Source organism: Diadema antillarum, unplaced genomic scaffold (genome assembly GCF_040938485.1).
Source record: "Diadema antillarum isolate AM-2024a unplaced genomic scaffold, OU_Dant_1.0 seq00000225_RagTag, whole genome shotgun sequence".
Classification (NCBI taxonomy): Eukaryota; Metazoa; Echinodermata; class Echinoidea; order Diadematoida; family Diadematidae; genus Diadema; species Diadema antillarum.
This window is the reverse complement of record NW_027271277.1, coordinates 6,267-32,700: the sequence shown is the minus strand read 5'-3', so window position 1 is coordinate 32,700 and position 26,434 is coordinate 6,267. Positions and strand designations below refer to the sequence as shown.

Genomic DNA, 26,434 nt, shown 5'->3' with positions numbered 1-26,434 from the left:
ATGCCAAGACTAATCTGCGATGAGAGCTACATAACAATTTCTATTATTCCGGTATTAAATCTGCTGAAGAATAAAAAAAGAATTACATTTACGTCAACTCACTGGGAACAATATGCAAAACCTTAAATGTCAATAACTACTTTCCTAGGAACCTATATTCCTTCAGATCTGTCTACCTTTGAATCAATTCATTTTATAGATATATTTATGCATATTGTAACCACGAATCTATCAACCTTCATCCCAAGCTTTACATAAATCATTTCACCTTTTCCGTAAAAACCCACATTTCTTCCCTTCTAAAGCCCGAATATCCTCTCTCACCTCCTTTAAGATTGATATCAGCATTAGTAGCTACAAACTGAAAGAAATACTCGCATAAACCTATAGCAACGAAAACAAAAGGCCAATATAATATCTGAAGTATAGGTAAGTACTCAAACATCTTATTCAGATTATAGTAAAAACTCGAGATTCTTTGACAACAGAGAAGCTCAAGGGCAAATTCAGTTTTTTATGCATAATCAACACTTTCCCACGGAATCGTATGATTTTGGCCATGCCTAAAGCCCAAGTAACATTTAAGTGTTACAATGCATTATAAAAGAGATGAAGCCGCAAGAATTGATTTACCAGGTACTCGAGAATTAATTACATTGTGAGTTAACTCGGCTGATTCAATGTTTTCATTCGGGTTCTTTTGACATGTCTGACAAAGTTACCCTTTTTCATTTTATCAGCATTCCATTCGACATAGGCCGTGATTAAAATTTTCAACATAAAAAAAAAAATGATCATTTTTTCCCAAGTCTTGTTTTCTTTTCTGAATTTTCCCCACGTGAGATTAAATTTGTGAAAATCTACATGGAACCTTTCAGATATCTAACAAAAGAGTCAGTAGTAGCTTTGATACTTTGATATACTCGTATAAATAGAATGTTATTAATAAATACACAAAGTGTTTGGTTTTAATAATCTAATAATTCCTTCACGGTAGTGGCCATGGACTTTAAATCATTTTCGTCACACAATGAAACATCACTTAGAAAGACCCTTAAGTTTCAAGTCTCTTTCTTGAAAGGTATTGGTGGCAGGATTCTTACATGTTTACTTTCCGGCTCGCATGCAGGTGGGTCTAACCTATCCACCCTTTATGAGTCCCATATCAGTTCAGATATGAGAACGTATTATTTTAGAATCTAAATTTTGTCAATTTGTGTTGTTTTTGTAGGGTCACAAATAACTCTATACAATCTAAATCACAGCGGGAAGTAGTAAAGTGCATCCCACTTATCGAATACCATCCCCAAAACTAAAACCTGTCTGAATTTGTAGAAATTCCAGCTGCAGATATTGAATAAATAACATTGGTATAGAAAATCTAATGCAAAGACAGGATTAAATGATCAACTCCTGAAATTGAGAAATGTATTCGATGAGCTAGTTCTTAATGTATCCATATGCTCCCTTGTATGCAGTCACCAGGGCCCCATTTCATCAAAAGTTGATATGATAGCAACTCTTGCTGGAATGGCAATTGTCATGGTAACGACAAGAATCCAGCTTCCTGATTGGCTGTTGCCATTGGAAGTTGCCATTCCAGCAAGAGTTGCCATCCTAACGTCTTTTATGAAATGGGGCCCTGGACTCGCTTCCTTAAGAACATTTTACCTCACCAAGACCCTCCCTCTAACTCACACCTGTGTGTGATAGCTAACCTTCATTTCCTTGAAGCAGTCAACTTACAGTATACCAGAGAGCAAGCAAGAAATGGACTTACATGCCTGTATATCTGGTAGATTGTAAAGTCTAAGGCAAAAGCTTTTCGGCTCCACAGTATCTCTTATGAACAACAATCATCACTCTTAAAACATCCGAGTCAGAACTGACCCGGAAAGGGTCCATTTGGGTCACACCCCGTTCCGGGTCAGAAATGACAAGGAATTGGGTCAGATAATGACCCCAATCAGAGTCATGAATTGGGCCAGGGTGACCCCATTTGCTGGTCTTCATGACCAAATTAATTCCAAGTCATTTTCGACCCGGAAGGGGGTGTGACCCCAACGGACCCCGTTCCGGGTCAGTTCTGACACGGATTTTTTTTAAGAGTGCAGATTATTTTTGAGTTCCAAGTCTACGACGGTGTTAATACTTCACACACACTTCTTTTTTATCTGTAATGAAAAATGAACTTGTTTGTGGTTTTCCTGATGTTGGCTGGACCAAGCAACAACAAATGCAGGCTGATTTTAGATTTCATTAACAGTGAAAGACCAGATAGTCCCAATCCACTCATAATTTAAGAACGAATATAAGAAACAATTGGTTTTCACGACTTGGTGTCATGTACAGGTCGGTGGGATGTAAGGGGTTATTGTGTTCCTAAGCGTCATCTAAGATGCATGTAGACCCCCAGAAAAGTGGTGATTGACATCTGTTGGTGGTGTAAAGTGTGTATGTGACGCCCTCCTACCAAGGTTTCCAGTTGTCAAACTGGTGCAGTGTGGTGAGGTTTATTGGAATACCATGCTGGAGTTTGTTTCTGCATGAATTGTACCAACCAGAATCTTCCAGTTTAATCATAGTGTTTGGGACATTTTTCATGTACGGTAGCAGTTTGCAGAAGTAATTTAGTTGCAGCCTCGGATACACCTGGACAACCTTGCCTTGTTCCCTCCAATAGAAATAACTATTGTACAGTTTCTCGTCTTCTGCAACGCGCTTAATGTACTTCGCGAGTTCTTCCACAGTATCGAAGTCGCTGATGTGAATGAACGAATTCGGGGGTGCGAGCTTTTCGTAGTCAGCTTTGCTTGGCCCATAGACAACGGGAATGACGTCATTTTCAAGGGACGAATTCCAAATCTTCTCCGACAGGTAGTCGTTACATTCCGAGTTCTCCAGTGCCAGATAGAATTTATAACTTGAAAGCATCTCACTGCAGTCAAGAGAAAGGCGCGGTTGGCATTGTAGCTGCCCGCAACGACCGTAAGTGTCGACGTCAATGTGCCGCTGCAGTTCGGCAACAAACTCGTTCCTTGGCCAGAAAGTCTCCTTACAATTACTAGCCATCCATGCAATGAGTTTGGTTTTACCTGCCAGTCTGTTTTTAGGTTTGATGTCGGGCACTTTTCCAGTGACTGGCTGGTAGTAACCGTACGGCACCGTGATATTAGAATAATAACCATATGTCAGGTCTATGTGAAACTTGAACTTCCCTAGCCTGCTTTGCCAGTGATGCATTCGCATTACGTTCTCCATACTGTAAAAGACCACAAGCTGTCCTGGTGGCGGTTCATAGTTTACAACGGCCTCCAGAGGGCGATTCATAGTGTAGGGCGACAAACCGACTATCACAGCGTCCTTATCTCTGGCTTTGTCCAGGTCGCTGTCCATAGTGATTTCCAGTCGGTCCCCGCTCGGACACTGGACAGGGCAAGGTTTGGCTTCGGTCTTGCTTCCGTCCACCCGGACACAATCTACGAGATTCTCCAGCTCGCGCCATGTCAGGATGGCCTCTAGTTTGCTGTGGATGTAGATTCGCTTGGTCTCTCCAGTCCGTTCCCCGTTGCGATTAGGCAACCCAAGACTAAGGTCATCGATCTCATCAAGATCCTGGTGGTTTCTGAGGAAGGTTCCACCGAACGAGTAGGTCTGCTTCACCGAGTACGGGGTTATGCCGTGTTGCAGGAGTACAAAGCAGACTGTGATAGAGACTATGAACGCAACAAGAGCGTAGGTCGCGGAGAAACGGCGACACTGCAAATCAAGAGAGAAATAATATTCATCATTTGCCTTAGTCATGCAATCTGTTATCCACTTTAAACCAATAAAAACTCTAAGTTTGCTAGGTCAAAGACAAGAGGTCTGCAAACATTGACAATGTTACTTTTATATTGTCTGGCATATTCTAATTATGCTTGACATAAAAGGAAGATATATATAAAAACGACAAAGTTATGATCAATTATATTGACTCAGTGAGTATTTGTAGGATACACTTGCATATGAAGAATGTTCAATAGAACATGCAAATTAGGTAACCAGAAGGCGCTATTCAATATTGTGTGCGGATATGCCTTGTTATAGCTCTGTACGAGCTGCTTAAACGGAAAATCCAGACCCAATATAAGTATGCCTGATAAGAAAGATTAAATTATTACGATTTCAACATTATTTTTTTTTTCGGGAAACAGTTCTTGAACGGTCAATATGAAAATGCAAACGGCAAAGTGAGTATGTCGTCATCCTCTCACAATTTAACCTGCCATATAGTTTGTTAAAGTACATAAAATTGTGCGGAAATTTCCCGTTTTTCATTCAAACGCGATTATGGCTCAAATCCTCATATTATATCCAACTGACCATGATTAAGTTATTCAACCAAAATTAACATCATGTTTCAGACTTCAATGTCAGAAACATCAAACTTACGTCATTTTTTGTTTGTACACGATCAATGGAAAATTGTGAGGTTATGACATGGTCACATAGCTCACTCATTTGCTAATTCATATCCACTGTGCAAGAACTGTTTTGCAGAAATTAGTAAAAGTTAAAAATGTCATAACTTCCTTATTTTCCCTCCGATTTCAGTTAAATTTTTACCGTTGAATTCGTACGATTTTACTCTTTTTTTTTTTTAATCAGAAGAACTTAAATTTGGACTGGACTTCCTTTTTTAAATCTAGAGTTCCAGAACGACACATGCCATGTGAATTTTCTGTCATATGATGTTGGCTGTCAATGCCAAACTATCACCCTGTAAACGATTTAGGAAGTCACAGAAATTACCATGCTTGTGTTATGACAGATTCAGTCATGTAAGGTCAGTAGTCATCAATATAACTTCGATTTCAAAGGTAATTAAATCGTTCAAAAACATGAATAAGCGTACCAGCAACCTTCTGCAGCGTGGCATATTGTCCCGTTCATGCATTCCCCTTGGCCTCTGTGTAGATGACGATGAAGTAGTCCTCAGTCCTGAAAGAGGAACAGCGAAGTAAGGCGGATGAGAACAATTTCAAATAAAGATAACGAAAGATAAACTCCTCTCCATCTCAGCCTGACTTGTATGTAGAGGAAGCTTATAGGTTAAAAATATGGAAGGACGTTTTGATAAATTGTAACAAAATTTGATGATAAAACAGTCAACAGTTGAGTATTAAGTTCTTCTCCTTGTTTGGACAAAATGTAACTGAAATAACAATGGCAACGACCAAGACGACATGCAAAGATAGATGTTATGACGTTATCACCTGATGTATTATATTGTTTCCTTCCTTTAAACTGCTATTAATCTGTGCCGGCCGCACAGAAACGTTGTTAGCGCTAACAGCGCACTGACAGTACAATGCTTTGGCTGCACAAAATCTGTTACTAGTAGTCGAATCCACTAATATCGCTGTTAGCCCACCATTTAACCCTAAAAGGACCGGGCTTTTTTGGCTATGCTCAGACGGGGGTGGGGAGGGGGTGGATTCCGCCCCCCCCCCCCCCCCCCGAGATCTCGGCCATTGGTGGTGCGATCGCGATGAAATTTTGCATGCGTGAGACCCACGTCATAATCTACAAGATTGTGTCATAAGATTTTTTGAAACAATCAATTTCTAATTTTAATTAATTGATTACGCAAATTAAGCTCAAGATCGTATTTCAGGCTATTTTATTGTTTTCAGAATTTCTTATATATTTCTTTGTTTTTCAACTTTTTTCTTTGTTTTTTTCTTTGTTTTTTTAGTGGAAATTGTCACTGACCACTTTTCTACCATAATTAGCACAAATTAATCAATGAAAGTGATTAATTGTAAAAATAATCAGGTTTTTATGACTTTCATGACAGAGCACTGTTTTCCATAGGAAATGTACACAACATCACAAAATTGTGCCCGTTTTGGGGCAACATTCCGTTACAAAAATGGGCGTGGCCTCGCAAAAATATGCGCGGACGTTGCAAATTTGGTCTCAAAAGTTGCGCGAGACTTGAACAAACAAAGTCAAGAAGCCTCGCGACGAGGCCTTCTCGCGTTACAGGATTTTAGCGCGAAACGTCGGGGGGGGGGGGGGGGGGGGAGGGGCGGATTCCGCTCCCGGCCCTTTTAGGATTAAACGCCGCACAGAAGCTTACAGCAGTGGTGATGTTTATCAACTAACTAACAGTGCCATGAGTTACTGTGCTGCTAGCTTGTGTACGAACGCTTGTGAATTTTTTTCTCAGAGTAAAGGCATAGCAGTACTATCGCGTAAAACACGCAAATATTCGTAAATTTGCACTGGATTTTTTCGCAAAATTCGGGTAAGCTGGACCCGATACTTCGTAAATAATAGGGCTCTGACTCTCAAATGCACCACCCGACCCTTCGTATATTAGGATATGTAATCTACGACAGGTCGTGTTGTAAACGCGACCACCCGACGCGAATGCGATCATCTGATGGAACGAAGTAAGCCCCAACTTACATCGTTTCTGTGCGGCCGGTACTATTTTTCTTTTGATAACGGTTTTACTCTGTTCATTACAGTTAGCTAAACTAGAGTGAAATTCCTCTTTAATGTCTTGCATTGTACTGTTCGCCACAGATGACAAAGTGCAATTTTCTTAGTTCATTTTAGAGATACTTTTTACAACATGTCATGGGAGTAAATACTCCCATGGGAGTAAATACTCCCAACGACGCCAAAGAGAATAATAGATGCTCTCTGCTTTCGAAATTATAAAAAAATGTCTGAAATCATATACATAGTCGTAGATTACATTCCTCAAATGAATCACTGTTTTTATTTTCATAGTCTTCACAACACTTAAAGGAAAAAATGATTCGGACGATTTTTGTTCAAATAAAATAAGAAAGAAAAAGAAGATCAAAAAATAAAACTGTACAAAATAATGTTAACTAACCAAACAGAATTTGAATTCCTGAATGTAGGTTCAGAATGGGAATTTTGTGTGAAGTAATTGTCAGTGAATTAGTTTTGGATATTTTGTGTGTGTTTGTGTGTGTTTGTGTGTGTGTGTGTGTGTGTGTGTGTGCGTGTGAGTGTTTGTGTGTGTGTGTGTGCGTGTTTGTGTGTGTGCTGTGTCTATGTGTGTGAGAGATATCGTATAGACATAACAGCCTTAGCAACTGTTGAGGGAAATCAGTGGCGCAGCCTGTATCTTAGGCCTATGACTTGTATCAAAGGATCTTTCTGAGAAGTAATTCTTGAGCTCCTATTAACACTAGAGCTTTGGATTCATGAGTTCTGATACGTTACTGACGGTTTTTGTGTTGTTTCCCAAATAATTATCATATTGAAATCTCCATATAGGGATATACAATTTGAGACAAACCACATGTGCTAGTCTGGACCGCAAACCTACGAAGACAGTCTCTTACAGAGACGGACATACAGTATGCATAGTCGTGTACTCATCATCCGCGTCCTGCACCATCTTATGGCTGGTCTTTACATCATTTTTACTCGCCCCTGCAACTTATGATGCAATAACTAATACTGATCACGTAGACAAGTGCAAAGGAGCTACGTGCAGCTATTGATCTTATAACATTATACTGAAAACAATGCTCTGTTGTATTCTAGTCTAAATTTCAGACTAATAATCGAGGTTATCATACCCATCTCCACTGTCCTGCTTGGATCAGTCTGAAGGTGTGAGAAATCACAAAGACTTTCTTTTATTCGTCTGATATATATATATATATATATATATATATGTGTGTGTGTGTGTGTGTGTGTGTGCTTTACTATACAGGTACATGAGAACATTCAATTCCACATATAAACATTCAGGACAAAATCTGGCATTTACACCACTTAAACTCCAACAAATATAGATTTTTTACGGTGCCGTTCATCACGAGTTGAGATAATGCTGGAAATAAGAACGACAGCAACAAGTAAAACAACGTCAGTGGCGTCACTGCTGAATCTAGCAAGCATCCAAATATGTTTGATGAAAGTCCGCATTTAACTTGTATGAACATGCGGCCAGCTTACAAATGCTAATACACACACACATAAAAAAAAGAAAAACACACACACTCAACAATTACTGGTTTCTCCTGACTTTCAGATATAATAAGAAATTGAGATTTTGGTCAGGGCAAACATAAAGAAATTGTTGTCTTATACATACCTTATATTTGCCTTCTCTGTGTGATGCTGTCACAACGATAGCTAACAGGAACAACAAAGATTCCGCTCATCACACTGTGGGCCGTGTACACGTACTACAAAATGGAGTCACCGTGCCATTGATCGCCACCTACAAATCCCGTGTAACAAACTCCGTATCGGTAGCTTCAAGATACCAGACGCGTCCAAGCGTGGTGAGAGGGACGCTCTAGCACACGAACGACTTTCATACTATGCTATTTCACGTACACTTTGTAACCCTTATTCAAAGGAAAAGAATAGGGGTGCAGGTATAGAATTTTCCCTCCGCCCCCCTCCCCTGCCACGTAGTAATACCCACACACACACACACACACACACACACACACACACACACACACTTACACACACACACACACACACACACACATACAAACTCTCTCTCTGTATTAATTTTTTCTGCATACCCATGTATTTCCGTTTCATGTACATCTGGTTACAACTTTTTGTTTCGATGGTGTGTTTTTTTTTTTCAGATATTCATATTGTTACAAATGAGGTTTGTTAATGCAAGAAAAAGGTTTATCGGTTTGAAAAAGGAATGTGGGTTTGTTAATCCAAAAATGAAATAGATTTGTTTGGAATGAGATTCGTTAATGCGAAAATGAACTTGAGCTCGTAACTTCAGAAATAAATGCATCAACTTAAGTTTATAGTAGTAGTAGTAGTAATAAAAAATCAGAAGTGTAGGCTATGAAGCATTTTAGTTAAAATATGCATATTTGGGGATATTTTAGTTTATATATGCACATTTTAGGATGATTATTTTAGTTTGATAATACTATTGTAATGACGATATTTTCTCACTCATTTTTATCATACGTGTGTAAATGCTATATTCTTAACTGTCTGAAGGTCTGAATTTGTCTGTACATAGGATTTGTAATGTTGTACGCAATTTAGCCCCTGGGCTATACGAGGTATGATACGAATCAACCGAACCTTTATATATATAAATATATATAATGAAGAAATAAAAATGGTAATGCATTTTCGGCAACATGTTTATATATATATATATATATATATATATATATATATATATACATATATATATATATATATATATACATATATAATAAAATGTATGTATATGTATATATATCTATATATTCTTTGTTTAGATTATATAGGTTGGACTTCGCACTTTTTACGTTTAGCTGTAAATTTTTGCTAATGAAATGGGCTGTTACTTTGCTACAAGCTCTAGCTACATGGGTACCCGATTCAGGAATGATATCCAATCTCAATTTATCAGAATCAGGCGGAATCAGGATACGGCATTGTTGTTTTTCAACAAAATTGGCATTACAATTCTAATGCTGGTTTATGTATAACTTTACTGCAATATTGATTGAGAAACAAGTCATGGGATACAAAGTTATCGTTCTCACATACACATACATACGCACACACACGCACACACACGCACACACACGCACACACACGCACACACACACAAACACACATAACTATACATAGTTACGTATGAACATACTCATCCATTGCAGCACATTAACAAATTTTAAATTGTTTTTCATTGTTCGCCATTCTTTGGAGTACCTTGTTATGCAAATGCATACTATACACGCTTTTATGACAGTAAAGACAATGGACACTCATTTTTTTTTTTCATAGACTGCAGTTTCTTTGGCCGGTCGGACGGCTCATCAGTCGGAATGATCTGTGCCACAAAATTGCTGTCACTTATACGTTCATGATTAACACGAAACCACAATTGTTGTTCCTGGAAGTCAGGCACTATCATGATAAGACGTGCTATTGAAAGTTCAGATTCAAAACATTGGCTGTAAAGTAACAACTTAAAGACAATGACATTATTATGCGAATATCCTTTCTCCATCGACCGAAGTCTCATATTGTAAGCACCAATTGAACAATTAAATGTCGAACAGGAGAAGAAACTGACATTATTTTCAAAGTCGTTTGGTTTGAATGATTGTTTACCTCTAAGATTTACAAGCTTAAATGGACCAGAAGAAGGAGACAATTTCTTACATTCATTTTACATATTATTGAGATCCTACATAATACGTGATTTTTTTATGTTAAAAATGTTAACAGTATACTGCACTTCTATAATTTTAGAAGATCAGAATAAAATCATTGACCAGCACAAGCTTCTCGTGTCCTTATGTCAGTGTTCAGATTCCAGAGAGTCCAATTTCATTGATCCCATGATAAGTCAATAAAACAAACAACATTGCAGGTAATTGTAGGAATTGCGTAAAATGACATGCCTCTAAACATTTCAGTATCATCGAGTTTTCTTCACATTTGCATTTCATACTTAATGCTGCATAAACATACATGTCGTGCGAAAAAAAAATATCAAAAACTCCATCTTCGCACTCAGAATCAATCGTGGATTGTCAGAGGTTGCTCTTTTATGGCACTGCTATACACCCAATACCATTTCAGACATTTTATATAACGCTTTGTTAATTTTAGGAATTCTTATAATGCAATGTAGAATCACAGGGAATGGATTCTTCACATGAACAAATAAGATTAAAAAATGAATATCATTGAGTAACAAATGACTAAAAACAAACTTTGACATGCATGCTGGACATATTGCTGGACGTCTACATGATGAAATCTCTTCATTTATAAGACTTTAATCATGTTTATATATGGAAAATTAACTAGTGACGAGCTATACTGCTGAAGATTGTCTCTAACATCATGGTTGTTCATTTGTTCATGGTAACACAACTTTAGGAGTAAGTTGATGACTTTTATGCAGCAGATATCTTGTTAAAACAAACCGTTTGAAGCAGTGTGAGACTAGTTGATACCACTAAAGTCTTGCTCAACTTGTTAGGGTGTGTAAATGTTATTGAAACACGTATCACTGTTTTTGTACAACATACGAAACTTTTAATTCCCATGTAGTTCATGTTTGTGCGATAGAAATGGACCCGTTTCGTTTGGTTACGTTTATTCTTTGGTTGATCCGTTTGGTTACGTTTATTCTTTGGTTTCTATTGTAGTCTAACTTGAGCGGTTCCATGACCTTTTTCTCCTGCGGCAATTGCTCCCATTCATTCAAGCGTATGGCACAATGTGTCTGCTGATACCGTTTGCTGACTACTGCTAGTCACTTGGGGCGAACCACGAGGGGTCGGCATCATTCGCCCGTTTTCTTATGTGGGTGGGTATTCATGGCCCCCAAAGTACAGCTGAATTACAGGCGCACGCCACAACACCCGGCATTGCTCCCATGACATATCTGCACTCTAAGCCAAACATAAATTCTACCGACAAACATCATAACCCTGACAATAATCCTTATCCTCACATCAAACTAAACCTAAAACCCTATCACAACCCTAACCCTAACCCTAAGTTCTAAGACCAGATTCATTTTCACAGGAGCAAATGTTGTGTCACCAACTTGAACATGGTGGAGTGAAGTGGAGTGTCCCTCTATCTAAACCTTTAATTGCCTCTACACACTGCATGCATTACAGTATATCATCTTATACGACTGCAACATCCAATGATATTTCCAACCTACAGTGTATTTAGTTGACAGAAACTTTTAAATATTGGATAAATCAATGATAAATGCCAGCAAGACGTTTCTTTGCATCCCAGGCAAACGACTCTCGATCAAATAAATAGTAAAACTTGGACATCTGTGCACATGCACGTTAAAGTAAAAGAGAGAAAAAACCAACAAAACAAAGAAATAAAAAACAGGCCACATTGGATTTTGAATAACACTTTATAGATAGGAATGACGATGATATTGTGACCTAAAATAGCTTGGGTAGCCTCTTTATTGTTATCCCTTCTATTGCTATGGCGCCAACACTGCCCACAAGTCAAATAGCCAACGAGTCGTTAAAGGGATTGTATAGTTTCGGTTGAGACCTAATTTCAGGTTTCTAACATTTTTTGGTGAGATAATGAGAAACCTCTTATGAAATATGAAAGAGCATGTAATTCTATGAGGAATTCAACGTTTATTTGATGAAAATTGGTTTTGAAATGGCTGAGATATCCAAAAAAGAGCGATTCTGATAAAGTGTGGGACCCACACTTTATTACGATCGCTTTGTTTTACTTTGTTTTTGGATGTTTCCATCATTCCAAACCCGATTTTCATCAAATAAACTTTGAATTCCTCTTAAAATGGTATGCTCTGTACTATATAATAAGTGTTTTCTTGGTATCTCGCAAAAAGTTAAAAGACCAATTCTCATCTCCACCAATACTGTACCATCCCTTTAAGATACAGCCCATGAGGTCGACACTATACGCAAAAAAAACAACAACACCAAAATCTTACCAACTTGAAGATAGGCAAACGAGGTAAGGCCCATGAGTTCGACATTAGGCAAAAAAAAAAGGCCTACGAGCCCGGCACTGTGTTCATTTAGCCCGGTAGTGTCATGTCGGTCTGTTTCGCCTATAGTGTCGGGCTAGTGAGCCTTGTTATCCTATCGTCAAGCTCGTGGATCTAGTGTTGAGCTGGTAGATCGTATAGCTCGTGATACGTATGATTCGTGGACTTTATGACTCGTGGATCGTACGGCTCATAAGTTGTATGACTCTCGGGTGTCGGACTTTTGACGTGCATCCAATGAAACACCATGTCCAAGGATAACATGTAATGCACTGGGTAGGAATCGAACTGTAAACTCTGTGTGAGGATCTCTAGAGCTCTCCACAAAGACCTTGTACACGTTAGGTTCCTCTTTGAACATTTAGGCCTTCTGAGATATTTTCACTTGTTAACTTGGCCACTTCTTGTTTTACGTTTCAGAGCCAACGCTGGTTTGGGCTCTTCTGTAAACGATACCTACTTTAATCCAAGGGTACCTGAGAAAAGTTTGAGGATACCAACGCATTGAATTGCAGGTATTGGAGGTCTTGCAGACTTTCAGTTTTTCATCGGAGTTACTCATGAGACAGTTATTAAGGATGTTCGAATGCATATTGGAAATGATCTCTGGAAGTACTACGCATACTAGCTTCTTTCTACTTTATTAGCATGTTTCCTTCAAATACAGGCCCATTTACATCTACTTCCAGGGTTTCCATTCGCTCAGCCGTTGGATTTCAGTAAAATTGTGTCTTTTGTAGATCTTGATATCGTGCCTGCAAGAGTTAAACCACTCCGAGTCCTTCAGCTGCGTTCTGTGATTTGGAACAGAGTCCAAGTAAGGTAACACGTCACAAAAGTAATGCGTCTGCAGCTTGGGGTATTTTTGGAAGACTGTTCCATCTTCCCGCCATCGGAAGTAGCTGTTGTACAGCTTGGCGTCGCCTGCCACGCGCAGGATATATCGAGCCAGCTCCTCTACCGAGGAAAAGTCACTGACATGAATGTACGACTTTGGTGGAGCATACTTCTCATAGTCAGCCTTTCGTGGACCGTACACGATAGGGATGACGTCGTTTTCGAGAGCCGACGCCCAGAGCTTTTCTGTCAAGTAATCGTCACACTCTGAGTTCTCTATTGAGAGGTAAAACTTGTACTTTTTCAACATTTTAATACACTTTTCAGATAGGCGCGGAAGGCAGGTGAGGTTTCCGCAACGACCATACGTGTCGACAGTGATAAATCGTTGAAGCTCGGTTATGAATTCATTTCGAGGCCAAAAAACCTCTTTGCAATTGCTGGCCATCCACGCAACAAGCTCTGTCTTTCCTTCCAGCCAGTTTCTATTCACCATGCTAGTATTTTTGTGCTCGTATGGTTGGAAATACGCGTATGGGATGCTGATGTTGGAATATGAACCGTAAGTCATATCTATATGATACTTCATGATACCAAGTCGGGAGTTCCATTTATGCATGCGTAGCGCGTTCTCCATGCTGTAAAATACCACCAGCTGGCCACTTGGTGGTGTGTAGCCAAGAACCTTTTGAAAAGAATGAACCATGGTGAAAGGAGACAGACCAAACAAGATTCCATCCATGGTCCTAGCTTCCTGCAAGTCTGTTCCAAGGTTTATCTCTAATTGCTGATCATGGTTTGGACAGCGCACCATACAGGGCTTGGTATCTGGCTCGCCTTCTTTCACCCGTACGCACAAAACCAAGTCCTGGAGTTCGTGCCAAGTCAATATTGCTCTCATTTCGCAGTAAATGTATAAACGACGCGTAACATTTTTAGGCAGTTGAGATTTTCGAGACACCTTGCTTGATTGGCGTTTTCCAAGATGTGTTCTCGTTTCATCGCCGTTTTGTGTATCACGTAACTCTGGCTCCTGGTTAGTTCGAACGTTGTCTCTGCTGGCGCCATTTTTGTGATGCCCCGTGCCCGGTACTGCGATGTAAGTATAGGTCAAGAAGCTAAAGATGCAGACAAGAATTATAGCTGTGGCCTTGAGGTGGAGGAGACTCACTCGCCGGCACTGCAGAAATCAGAACAATGACAATCATAATCTAACGATTACATATCATCAACAAAATGTTTGTTTGCTGATTCTGAACTGATAATCAAAAAGAATCATGCTAAATATGAAAAGAAAGGAAAGATATATACGTCTATGTATACTTCTACGTGTCGGTATGTTTTTCATATTGGATATAATAAATGTAATGTTTGATTATGTCATGTTGTCTTAAAACGTAAAATATTACATGTTATCTTTATGTTTTGACACTTATGTCACCTTTATGTCATTTTATAGTATGTTGTCGATGGTACTCTGTTTTGTCTTAATAAATGTACCACAGTATGTCGGTGTATGCTCAAACAGGACCCTCGAAAAACAATCAATTAAACATGAAACGGCTTCGCAAGCCTTGCCATATTGAAGGTGTTCTGGATAAAAATCGAAAAATCGAAATAAAGACAATAAACGATTGAATGAAATAACTCAAATTATCTTGAAAATTATTGAAAAGTGAGTTTGAAAATTTTAGTTTCAATAAACATATAGTCCTAAAAGTTTTTATTCAAATGTCCGATACTCAAGCACCAACAATATCAATTGACATTTGACATTCACATGACTTGATCATACCAATGCTTGTTTTATTGTCTGTAAAATGTAGACATGTAAAACAAAAAGTTACCAGTAATCTTTTACACGTTCTGCTGGCTCCCATCGTGTCTGGCTGTCTAGACTCTCCGTTCATCAGGTCACGTTAGGAATACAGGAACGGTCTCCGGTCAGAATAACGTCAATATCTGAAATCCAAAATAACAAAAGATCAGGATATTTCAAATGAAAACAAAACATATTGATTCTTTAAATCCAAAATAATCAATGAGTAAGATAAAAACACAACAAATTATACTGGACAAATCCCCTTATGTTATTTTCATGGACTCTTGGAGGAGAAAATTGCATGAGTGAAGATCCTCGGAAGAGTTTTCATTTGTTGTATATGCCGTCAAAGCATTTTCACTTCAAGCAATACTATAAGAAAGTAACTGTCACTGAGTCTGTGGAACCGTACTTGAGAGTAGAATATGCCACGGTTAGTGTTTATTGGTTCAAACTTAGACATCAACTACAGTGGCTGGAAGGAACGTTCTTCAACACATCTGTATCTCAATTCTATATTTTGGCTATTTATTTTCCCACCACAATGCATTTCATTATCGCCTTGATATTATTCGTAAAGGATACAAATATTTAAATCTTCCAATATGGTACCCACATTAAAACGACAGGTCATTATACACTGCATAATATCACATTGCATTACATCTTGAGTAACCATACTCTCCTTTAGAAACCTTTAATTGTGGAACTTAATGTTTGCATGGGTGAAGTGTATACATAATAGACCGGTGAATACATACGCCGTTAATCATCCGATTCACAGGTCGTATTGCGATCATGCTAAGAAATACACATGTTCTATTTGAAGGGTTCCCTTCATACCCCGACACGATTATGAATACCTCGGTCTACGGATCTGAGAAAAAACAGTATGCATCCGTACTAGGTCTGATATACTACTCACGGCGCCCTGCATCTTGAAACGCCTCGCCTTCCGCTTTTTACACTTCAGGGAACAATCTGTACAGCGGCGCTAAAGGCCTCGTGTAGAAAACACTTCCACTGCCTACTGTGAACAATTATGTTGTATAGCAGACATAGGCCTATCTGTCGGCCATTCTATAGAAGTCTTACGAATACATGCCCGAATATTTACAGCGCCTGTTAGCTGTACAGGCATTATTTCTCCGGTTCGTTGAAAGGTGATTTGGGGAAACAAACAAGTGGTTCACCAGTATTTGCCCTTTGTTATGCGCTAAGCCAGAGTAAGGACGGTCTGCTAATTACGTAACGGTAGGCTGCTGTCTTCTTGTCACTTGATGATCACGTTTACCAGGCTTCTTGAAGGAGTTGTAAGGCCCCTTTCTCAACCTGCCTACGGTTGTCATTTATGAATGGGCACACGACTTTTTTTTCTCCATTCAATCAAGGGATATCAGCCCTACGGGGGAAAAAGCAAACAAGAGTCAACAATACGCCTTACTTAAAATATCTGGTGAGTTAAGAGATGGGACTCGAGGAAAAGATTGACGGTAGGAAGGCGTCCGTAGAAACAGGTGCCCACATTCTTTCATTTTTAAGTTAGAAAGGCTGCGACATGACACGATCTACGTAGCATATTGGTTGTTCCAAGACTAGTGTGATTTGTCCAGTATTACTAGACATGGGAAATGAATCAAAGGTAAGATAACAATACTTGGCTTTAAATCTCAGATTACGTTCACTTCTAGAAGAGCTTCTTATATGTACTGTCAGTTATTCTTCAACAGCTCTGTTTGACTGTGATTTTACGCTGGCTATACTTCCCCGGGCCTGCTGCAGTGTTTATGTACAGTGTGTAGCTTTGTCTCAACCTGGATGTGACGGAATAATTGATTATTGATTTACTTTGACCTTCCATGTTGTTGTTTTTTAAGTACAAGAAAAAAAAAAGAACTCACCTTAGAAGTGAATTAGTTAGAAGTGAACTAGACTAAAGCTATTGGTTGCTGTCGAGTAAAATTTGCGTTTTCGATCACAAACTTGGACGTCGTCATACGCACGCTAGCTAGAAGACAACATTGGTTTCCTGAGAGTAGTCATTATTCGATTAATTATGTTATTTGGGTACGGGAAAAAGGTCTGTAAAGCTTAGACCAAGCATGGACACTACTAGCATTACATGTTTTCAACATAATAAGTGTTATCTAAAGTGCTATTCTTTAAAGTGACGACAGCGGTCACTCTTTGTAGAGACAAAGGAATAGGCTTACTATGAAATTCAATTCTACGCGACATTTGAACTTTCATAGAGTAAATATCAGAAAAAAAAGATGTAGAAGTTTCATCAAAATCGGGCTTAGGATATGAAAATCAACAAATGTTAAAATTTAATGTGTTTTCACCGACAGGCAATGGAATATAGTGATATTGCTTACAACTCAATTCTGCCACTTTGCAAATTTCCTTAGATGATGCCATCACCTTCTATCGCTCCCGTCGGTTTGTGCAAAATGACATCATAAAATCGTGCTTTTGATCAATGATTTAACAACCCTTTCCCTCAAAAGTGATGATTTATGCAGCTACACTTGTAAGATGATACAGCACAGCGGATTATTATTGCTACGTAAACAGATATTCCGATTTACCAAAATAAAATCTCTATCCCAAGGCGTGATGGCGCACATTATTTAGATGTTACTTGAATTTTCTCAGATATCGAGGATAGAGGGTTTTTACATTCAATAATCCACATAACTACATCGTCCTTACAACGCATTTAAAATAAACGTGTAACTATTGCATCCAACGTTTCAATCTAGGCGTAAATAAACAACTGAATGATACGCCCCTCAAAAATCAAAATGATAATAATGATGATAATGATGATAATAATAACAACGACGACGGCAACAATAAAGAGTGTCATGACTGAAATAGTATCCCTGCATGTATTCGTTTCTTTAAAAAATGGATTATCAACCACATGCTATGAATATGATCACAAACATATAGATGACCAATGCCAGCATCAAAAGTGTTATAAGAATGTCAGTAACATGAGTATTTTGAGTATTTGTTTCCAATAGGATCGATTACTAGTAATAGGCCCTATCTATCTATACTTCGTTCTTATCATTCGCATACTCTGGTACACCTGATACAGCATGCATACAGCGTGGTGCTTGATATTTATCCCGCTTCCCACAAACGCATTGGATGGTGAGACCATGGTTTCCAACGTCATAAGTGGCGGGTAAACATTCAGTTGAGAAAAGCTATGACACTTGACTCCGATTGCAGGACAATGGAACGGTGATTGTAGAAAAGATAAAGGCCCACATAAAGAAAGTAAGGGGACGAGAGTGGAAGGGCTGGGCAAGAAAGATATAAGGAAAAATGGGAAAGGGAGTTCAACCAAGAAGACAAACAATGGATGCAATTCAACAAGAACGGCCTGCAAATAGAGACGGACGTTATAATAGCTGTTGACAGACGGATTTTAACAGATATGATGAGACACGATAAAACAAAGAGACTGCCTAGAGGAAGAACGTCTTTAGACTGTGTGGTTATTGTTTCTGTTTCCCGCTTGCAGCAGAGATTAGCTTGTAGAAAAGAGAAGGATAGTACAGTATCGACCGTCTCTGTCATGTCTGTTAGCCAATGGACAAGGCTGCACATTTGAGTTGAGTTGTTAGGTATACAAGCGTGATCATGACATCACAAAGTAGTTCTAGACTCGATCATAAATCACCGCAATCACCAGTTGTCGGCCATATGTAGTATCAAGTAGGCCAAATTTAAAAGGAACAGTTGACTGCAATGCTCAAATGCATGAATCACATCAATGTTGCAACTATTGCAAGATTTGTGGTTAATCGTAATACGATTATTCTAAAGGGTCATGACGTCATATGCATTGGAATCGATGTGTCAGCACTGAAAATGAATAGTCAGTATGACATGATTGTGCGCAAAGAGGTGAAGTGGGTTTTATATTTGGATCAATCATACATAAAAACCACTACTCATACATTTCATTGTAATGATGCGATAAAAAAAAAATAAACAGCAACACACAAACAAATCGTGCGCATTATTCTAGTAGCATTTTAAAAAATCAAATATCAGATCTATGTAATAATACAAAATAATGAAGAAACGTGAGTTATTATGAGTTTAGATAACAATGTGTAAACTTGTTGTTTTTTTTCCCTCTGGAGTACCAATATACGATAGATGATTACATGCCATCTGCTTTCATCGCCTCAATTTTAGCTCTCACCATTCAAATGCAAGATTCAAACGATCGAACTTTCTGTGTGCAGTAAAGGAAAATTTAACCCCTTTTAAGTGTTCAACAGAAGGTTTAAGTCCTTTCTCCCTGGATAAGTGCCAGTCTTCTAGGAAAATGGGTTTAAGTCCAGAAGTGTATTTTATTTTGTGTTGTTTCTTTGTTTGTTTTTGTTTTTTTGCATATTCATTGGGCAATGAAAAATGAGGGTCCATCGGAATTGCCTTGTAGCGCTGATATCAACACGTTTTGAGTACTTTCATAATAATATAGCAACACGCTATATTTGCTGTTCCAAATAGCCAAGAAAGAGAGTAGTCACGTTGCAAGTATTCGTGGTTTAGCTAGCTGTAGGCCTAAATGACATATTTGTTTTCGTGAAAACATTCAAATGACAACGCTTCGTGACGCTCTGTTAAATGCCATTGGAATCCCCGGCTACAGTGCAAAGAGTAGACTCGTCCTTCTTCGAAACAACCTTGTTCAGCAGAAGGCATGGTCCTAATTTACTTTGCTATACAGTGTGTAATAATGTATCATCACTATCATACTGACTTTGGTATATGCAGAGGTGTGGTTTTGAAAATCAGTGGGCCTCCATTGACCGGACCTATATTATCACTGTATAACTTTCTTAAGGCAAGATATGAAGTTTTATTTGATTATTATAGGTTGCCCCTGCAGTAATGGGATTGATAGCTAAGTCGCTATGTGTACTGCTTGTATAATATCGTTTTCAATGTGACATATTATGGAGATGTTTTATAACTATTATGCCAACTATTTTCGTCTTGCCTCTTTAAAGAAGGTTTGAAGTAACAGACTGATCCATAACATGTCGACGCAATCTGGAATAATGGACATTATACAAGACTTACAAAACAGAAATAGATCAAGGAATTAAAAAAAGATGCGTTTCCGTAAACGGTAGTAAGGTTGCTTGACGAAACCATGGCACATGATATCAATATCATATGACATAATGTCTTACGATATGCAGAGAGTGAGGGAATATCAAAAAGAGGGACGTTTTCTTTGACAAAATTCATTACTAGTATTCAATTCTTGACCTTACGAGCTCGCATTCAAAACGGCCGAATTAATTTGGCATTTTACCAATGCCAAATAACTCTTTCCTGAGACTGCTCTTTATACGACACGGTCGTAAAACTCACGTATTGTGTTGCTCATTCACGCCTTAAAGCAGTCCAGGCACTAACTTCGATGAAACCTACTCAAAAAACGTGAACAATAAACGAAGGTCAAAACAGTTTCTTCATACTCACAATAGGATCATGGAGTTGTTGATCGCAGAAGGACATCGCATAAAATGGGTGTCATAATAGCTTCAGGTTGAGGAAAGAGTTTAGGAAGACTCGATCATAAACGCAGCACACTATAAGACGGTTATCCCCACTTCTTTCTAGGTGTGGAATAGGTATGTGTGCTAGCAGCCGTGCATGAATTTGCCCAACCTCTCGATCCAAGCAACCACTTCTACGAACTGAAATGTCGACTTTGGTCAACAAGTTATGTTTGCCCAAAGGCAGGTTGGGTTTCATAGGGGCCAACAGGCCGACAGGTTGTCCAGTACAGGTATCATTATTTCTTCATGCCTTGGTTCACAGCGGCAATATTAAGAAGGTTGCGTACCTGTCGATGGGGCATCGATGTTACGAATGCTTTCTACTTTCTGTGTGGTCGATCATCAGTCATTACATGAATAAATGAATCACGATAACTGATGCATTTTCTGTAACAAATGCGAGACACTGATTAAGAAGTTCATAATAATTTCCTGAGTGTCTCATGCGGATGACTGTGTACACGTTATGTGGCTGCATATATTAGGTGGTATCAATTCACACACACACATAACTGAATGTTCGATCATCATGATCATATTGCATGAAGGAGTTTCTTCTTTCCCCCGATCTCCATAATTGACCAGTTTAGTGTTATGCACTTGTTGTGGCGTATCTCTGAACCTTTGGACGTTAATCGTAATGTCAATGTGGCCACACTGTTTCACAGAGAAATCAAACTTTGATCCCATCTTATTTGCATGTGCACTCTATTGCCGAGCAATTACGTTAATTGCATTACAAATACATTTAGCTCAGTCCTTATTTTCGTGTGGGTTTTGACCCAAATTTGCAGCGCAACCATGAAGTGTGACTTCAGAGTGGAAAATGTGTGATTGGAATTATAGCTTGCATTGAAGATCTGTGAAAAAGATCTGCAAAATTTAAAAGGAACCACAAAACAAATTACAGCAATGTATCTTTTATCGTGTAGGGATCATCAGGTAAACATCAAGTCAGAATGCATCTTAGTAAAGAAACACTGTATACGCCATGTTCTTATATTGCTGTCTTAAAGGCCTACGGTGGCATTCAATATAATTATTGTTTCCAAATTACAACTAACTAAAAATTGTAGTATAATTCATACTTACACGTATATGTTTGTTAGTGTATGAATACGTTTGCGTTTGAGTGCGTGTGTTTAATATACGTGATTTTCAATACGATTTGTCCATATAGCGAGCCTGGTGTGCATGATTTGATACCGATAATGGACAAAACCTGCAATTGTATTTGAATTATTTGATGAAAAATATTGATGGCATTAATGCTTCCAACTTTTGTTTTATGACGTCTATGATCACAGATCCTGATGTTGGTAGACACTCAAAATGTTCTTGATGAAAAGCCGCGAACCGATTTCGGGGATTCCTGACATCCTGACCAAGTCTAATTTATCCCCTGCATCATGATGACAAGCGCCACCAAGAGTGCGAGATGGGAATCTTTTCTGGAGGCGCTCAGACGGGCAATGCAGCTATTGGTCAGTTGTGTGACGGTAAACATCCATCTGTCTCCTTTTAACTCAATCCGGAAAGTGGGAGACTCAGGGAGAGAGTGACCAACTTTCCTATTTCACTTCTAACATGTCTACATCTACTGAAGAGAAAAATGTCTAATGAGTTAATCGAACCATTATGCTGGGTATATATAAAGCAAAGCAATATATTGGTAGGAGCAATGATGACTGTGAAGGAAGTATATTTTGCTTTACTATATACAGTGTAATACTGGAACTAACCAGAGAGATGGGAAGATCTCTTCCCACCTCTCTGAACTAACACACGTGAACGCTTTCCATGTCATTCCTAAAATCATCCTACGATACTTCATGAAGTATACGAATTTAACAATCCGTGTTCAGATATGACACTAGTTTTCAAAACAGATTGAATATGATACTCTTTCAGAGAGAGGTATAGTTCAATTTCCCTTTTGATTTAAAACAACAAAAACAAACAAACAAACAAACAAACTAACTCTCTGCCTCACTCCAAAGGCTGTTATCATGCTAATCTGCAGTGACATTCAGCTCCGTCTCTTGTCTGTGACGTCACTAACACTTGCATTTCCTAATTTTTGTGTGCTTATGGTAACATTACTTTTACCTTAATGAAAACACGAAGATATCATTAAAATCATTGAACTATCACCTTGTATTTTCTGAGAAAATAAATAAACAAACAAACAAACAAACAAGAAGTTGACTGATTGCCGCTATATTGCTATAGTTTGACTTTTTATTAAACACAACGAATAATGATTTCTGCGTAAGTTACGCCATGGTCATGTTGTCAGCTATTCAATGTCATTACAGAATGGTGGTAAGCTAAATTACTTATTGGTAAATAATATGTCGTAAATGTTTTTATGCCTCCGCCACGAAGTGTCGCCGGAGGCATTATGTTTTCGGGTTGTCCGTCCTTCCGTCCGTCCGTCCGTCCGTAATCAATCTTGTGGGCAGGGTAACTAAAAAACCGTTTGAGGTATCCTAATGAAACATGGCATGTATGTGTATGAGTAGGAAAAGTTGTGCCTATCAACTTAAAGGTGCACATGATCAAGATCAAAGGTCGAAGGGTCAAGGTCAATTGCTCAAAATTTCACTATTTCCCCCATATCTATGTAATGCCGGAGGTATTTTCTTGAAACTTAGTGTATACATGTATTACCCAATAATTCTCTAGAGAGAGTTTCGAGCTATGAGGTCAAAGGTCAGAGGTCAAAGGTCAAGTGAATAATTATGTTAAAATTTCACTTTTTTCTCCATATATATCGGAAGTGGTTCACGGTGTCTTCATGGAACTTGGTACATAATTATACATGTACTGACTGGCACAGATTATCTTGGGAATTTTGGGGTCACCGGGTGAAGGGTCAAAGGTTAAGGTCAACTCCTCAAAATTTCACTATTTCCCTCATAGGCCTATCCATGCAATGCCTGCAAGATTTTTCTTGAAACTTAGTGTATACACATATTACCCAATAGAGATTTGCTTGGAAAGGTTTTCGCCAAAAGGTTAAAGGTCAAGTGAACATGCTAAATTTCATTTTCTTCCTCCATATCTCGAAAATCGCTCAAGGTATCATTATCATTATGAAGCTTTGTACATATGTATGCATGTACTGCCTGACAGTGATTCTCATGGGAATTTAGGGTTATAAGGGTGAAAAGTCAAGGGTCAAATGCAATGTTAAAATGCTAAAATTTTACTATGTAATACTGAAATTACACTTTTTCTCCATACCTTGGAAATAAATCAATTCATAAAGGATCAAAAGTCAAGTAAAATTCTTCAAAACCCCAATACCTGCTCTTTTTGATAGACAATAGCCAGTCATCAAATTAAACCTGGTTCAAGGAAAGTGAACAATCAACACATTTGGGACAAACATGTCATTTTAATATTTTCCCAGTTATGTCAAACTGCCATCACGCATTGTCAAGTCATTCTATACGTAGACCTAGTGGAGAACCATGCATTATGGCGGAGGCATTCCAGTCGCCACAGCGACATTTCTAGTTGTGTTTCTATTTTACGACTTCTGATTCAACAAGGATGCGTGGCACGGCTAATGTGGAGACAAAGCATGAAAGAACTGTACATAGAGTGGTTACATGATATCACTGCTTATGGTGAAAGTGCATTATTTAGGTGATGGGGGAAAGGGTTGACTACGTGACAAAATGATGCTTGTCGGAGAAAAATCTAAGGACGTGAATTAGTAAATGGGGTAGAGAATGGACTGTCAGTAGACCACGAGAAATGTTAAGAATGATGGCCACAAGACAGTGCAAGAAGTAGAGGTATTAATAGGTTATTGACCGGGCATAAACTTTCAATCTGGGCATGGATTCCCTACAATTATATTATTAAAATCCATTGGTTCCGACGAGAAAGATTTCGCCTCCAGCCTACCTGACAGACTAAGTATGACCTATAGGACTGTTTTGAGCTTACATTTCGCTGTACTCATTACCTGAACGATAGATTACTATTCGATTGTATCACTTGTTATCCTGAACAGTTCTTAGCAATATGATAGACGCACTTTTCTGTTTCCTGCACACAGGCATGGGTGTCCAGGTCATGTCTTTATCCCTACGCCTTCTTCTTGGGAATCGTCACCGTCGTAGCCGTCTTCCAAGTCATCAACCTCATCGATCCACCCTACGTCATCAAGTTCCAAGGAGCCCTGGAAGACAGAGTGGCCTTGTCAGCTCCGGACGGATCACTTCCGGAGTGCGTCTATGACGTCCTCATCTTCGCTAAACCAATTTTGCTGAGTCGACAGTCTGAGTTTGTTAGTCTGACGTCACAATTGAAGAAAGTTGCCGGGCATAGACGTGATATCAAGGTTGAATGTGATGCGGAGCCAAAGCAAGTACAATGCTCTCTCCAAGTTAGTGTATCTGCCAATGAGACTGACCTCAAACACAGGGATGTAGTTATCTTTGGTCTGTCTCCTTCATCGTTGCGAGGAAGGATAGACGGTCTGAAATCAGATTCCCTACATAAACCCAACCAGCTCTGGGTTTTCATGTCGATGTTAGCACCACTTAAAGCCATAAAACTAAATCCCAAGCTTGGAAGCTTTCCCGTTCATCTCTCTTGGACATATATGTCTGCATCTGAGCTGACGACACCGTTTGGGTATTACATTCCAGATGAACCAATGGACACCAATGTGGTCATTCCAAATCATTCAGGAAAACGTAAAATAATGGCGTGGATGGGTAATAACTGTGGGACGGACACATATTGGCCTCGAGACGCATACTTGAACGAGCTCTCCAAACACATTCATATCGACCGATACGGCCCTTGTACCAATCTCACTTGTCTTCCCATGGATTCAGAACAATGTGGAATGCTAATGGGTCAGTACAAGTTTTTCATTGCCTTTGAAGACGCAGAATGCCAAGAGTACATCACGAACCAGTTCTGGCAAACTGCCCTCCTTCATTACACCATTCCTGTAGTATACGGCGCCAGAAAAGTCAGCTTCCTCAAATTCGCTCCACCAGGCTCCTACATACATGCTGCTGACTTTGCTTCACCCAAAGCGCTCGCCGATTACCTTAAGGTAGTTGCCAAGAATGACGGATTGTACCTCAAGTACTTTAAGTGGAGGAGCTTGGGATCAATCAAGAAGGCATATCCCCCCTTTCGAAGGGAGTCACTGTGCAGATTATTGCCTCACATCCGGGACGTTAAGGTTGGGAGGTTACAGAGAAAACCCTTGTCTGAAACCAAGTGGTATCAGAGTTGCCGCAAAGGACAAAATACTTCTCAAATATCATCATTGAAAACATGGGTCCCATGGAGATGATTAAAAACCAGAAAACAATTTGGCTGCACATTTTACGGCCACTTAATATCGTCAATAAAACACTTCAGAAGCAGTAACACGGTGATGAGAAAAAAAACCCACATTCTGACCAAAGTTCAGAGATAGAGCAGATTAGTGCTCCTCTCTTTATGTTGCTCATTGCTAATTCAGGAAATCATCAAAATATAATCCTCATTTTCTCGTCCTGGAAACTACAATCCATATTCTACGAAAAATGCTTGTTATCAATGCTGAGGCTTAATTATAATCATTATTGTTAT

At 38.9% G+C, this 26,434-nt stretch overlaps 3 protein-coding genes across 3 annotated transcripts; 1 reads left to right on the top strand and 2 right to left on the bottom strand.

Moving 5' to 3' along the window:
• Positions 1-2,469: 2,469 nt before the first annotated feature.
• On the bottom strand, positions 2,470-3,804 carry LOC139729197 (4-galactosyl-N-acetylglucosaminide 3-alpha-L-fucosyltransferase FUT5-like). Its single transcript, XM_071640126.1, has one exon. The coding sequence runs from the start codon at positions 3,802-3,804 to the stop codon at positions 2,470-2,472; it is 1,335 nt and encodes a 444-aa protein (XP_071496227.1).
• Positions 3,805-12,595: 8,791 nt separating this feature from the next.
• LOC139729191 (3-galactosyl-N-acetylglucosaminide 4-alpha-L-fucosyltransferase FUT3-like) lies at positions 12,596-15,536 on the bottom strand. Its single transcript, XM_071640120.1, has 2 exons — positions 15,238-15,536; positions 12,596-14,570 (listed from the first exon to the last, which is right to left on the bottom strand). Exons 1-2 carry the CDS (start codon positions 15,298-15,300, stop codon positions 13,233-13,235), a joined length of 1,401 nt encoding a protein of 466 aa, XP_071496221.1. The 5' UTR covers positions 15,301-15,536; the 3' UTR covers positions 12,596-13,232.
• Positions 15,537-22,230: 6,694 nt separating this feature from the next.
• On the top strand, positions 22,231-26,039 carry LOC139729213 (3-galactosyl-N-acetylglucosaminide 4-alpha-L-fucosyltransferase FUT3-like; the record flags this gene model as incomplete). The annotated part of the gene is made up of 2 exons (XM_071640144.1): positions 22,231-22,302; positions 24,894-26,039. Coding segments are annotated over exons 1-2 (1,218 nt in total), but the record flags the coding sequence as incomplete, so codon positions are not given.
• Positions 26,040-26,434: the final 395 nt, after the last annotated feature.

Bases quoted from the DNA above. Each gene is read 5' to 3' on its own strand.
- LOC139729197 (XM_071640126.1), bottom strand. From the start codon at position 3,804: ATGACTAAGGCAAATGATGAATATTATTTCTCTCTTGATTTGCAGTGT.
- LOC139729191 (XM_071640120.1), bottom strand. From the start codon at position 15,300: ATGAACGGAGAGTCTAGACAGCCAGACACGATGGGAGCCAGCAGAACG. The intron at 14,571-15,237 runs GTAACTTTTTGT...TGATTTCTGCAG, and splicing joins GAACGTGTAAAAGATTACTG to TGCCGGCGAGTGAGTCTCCT.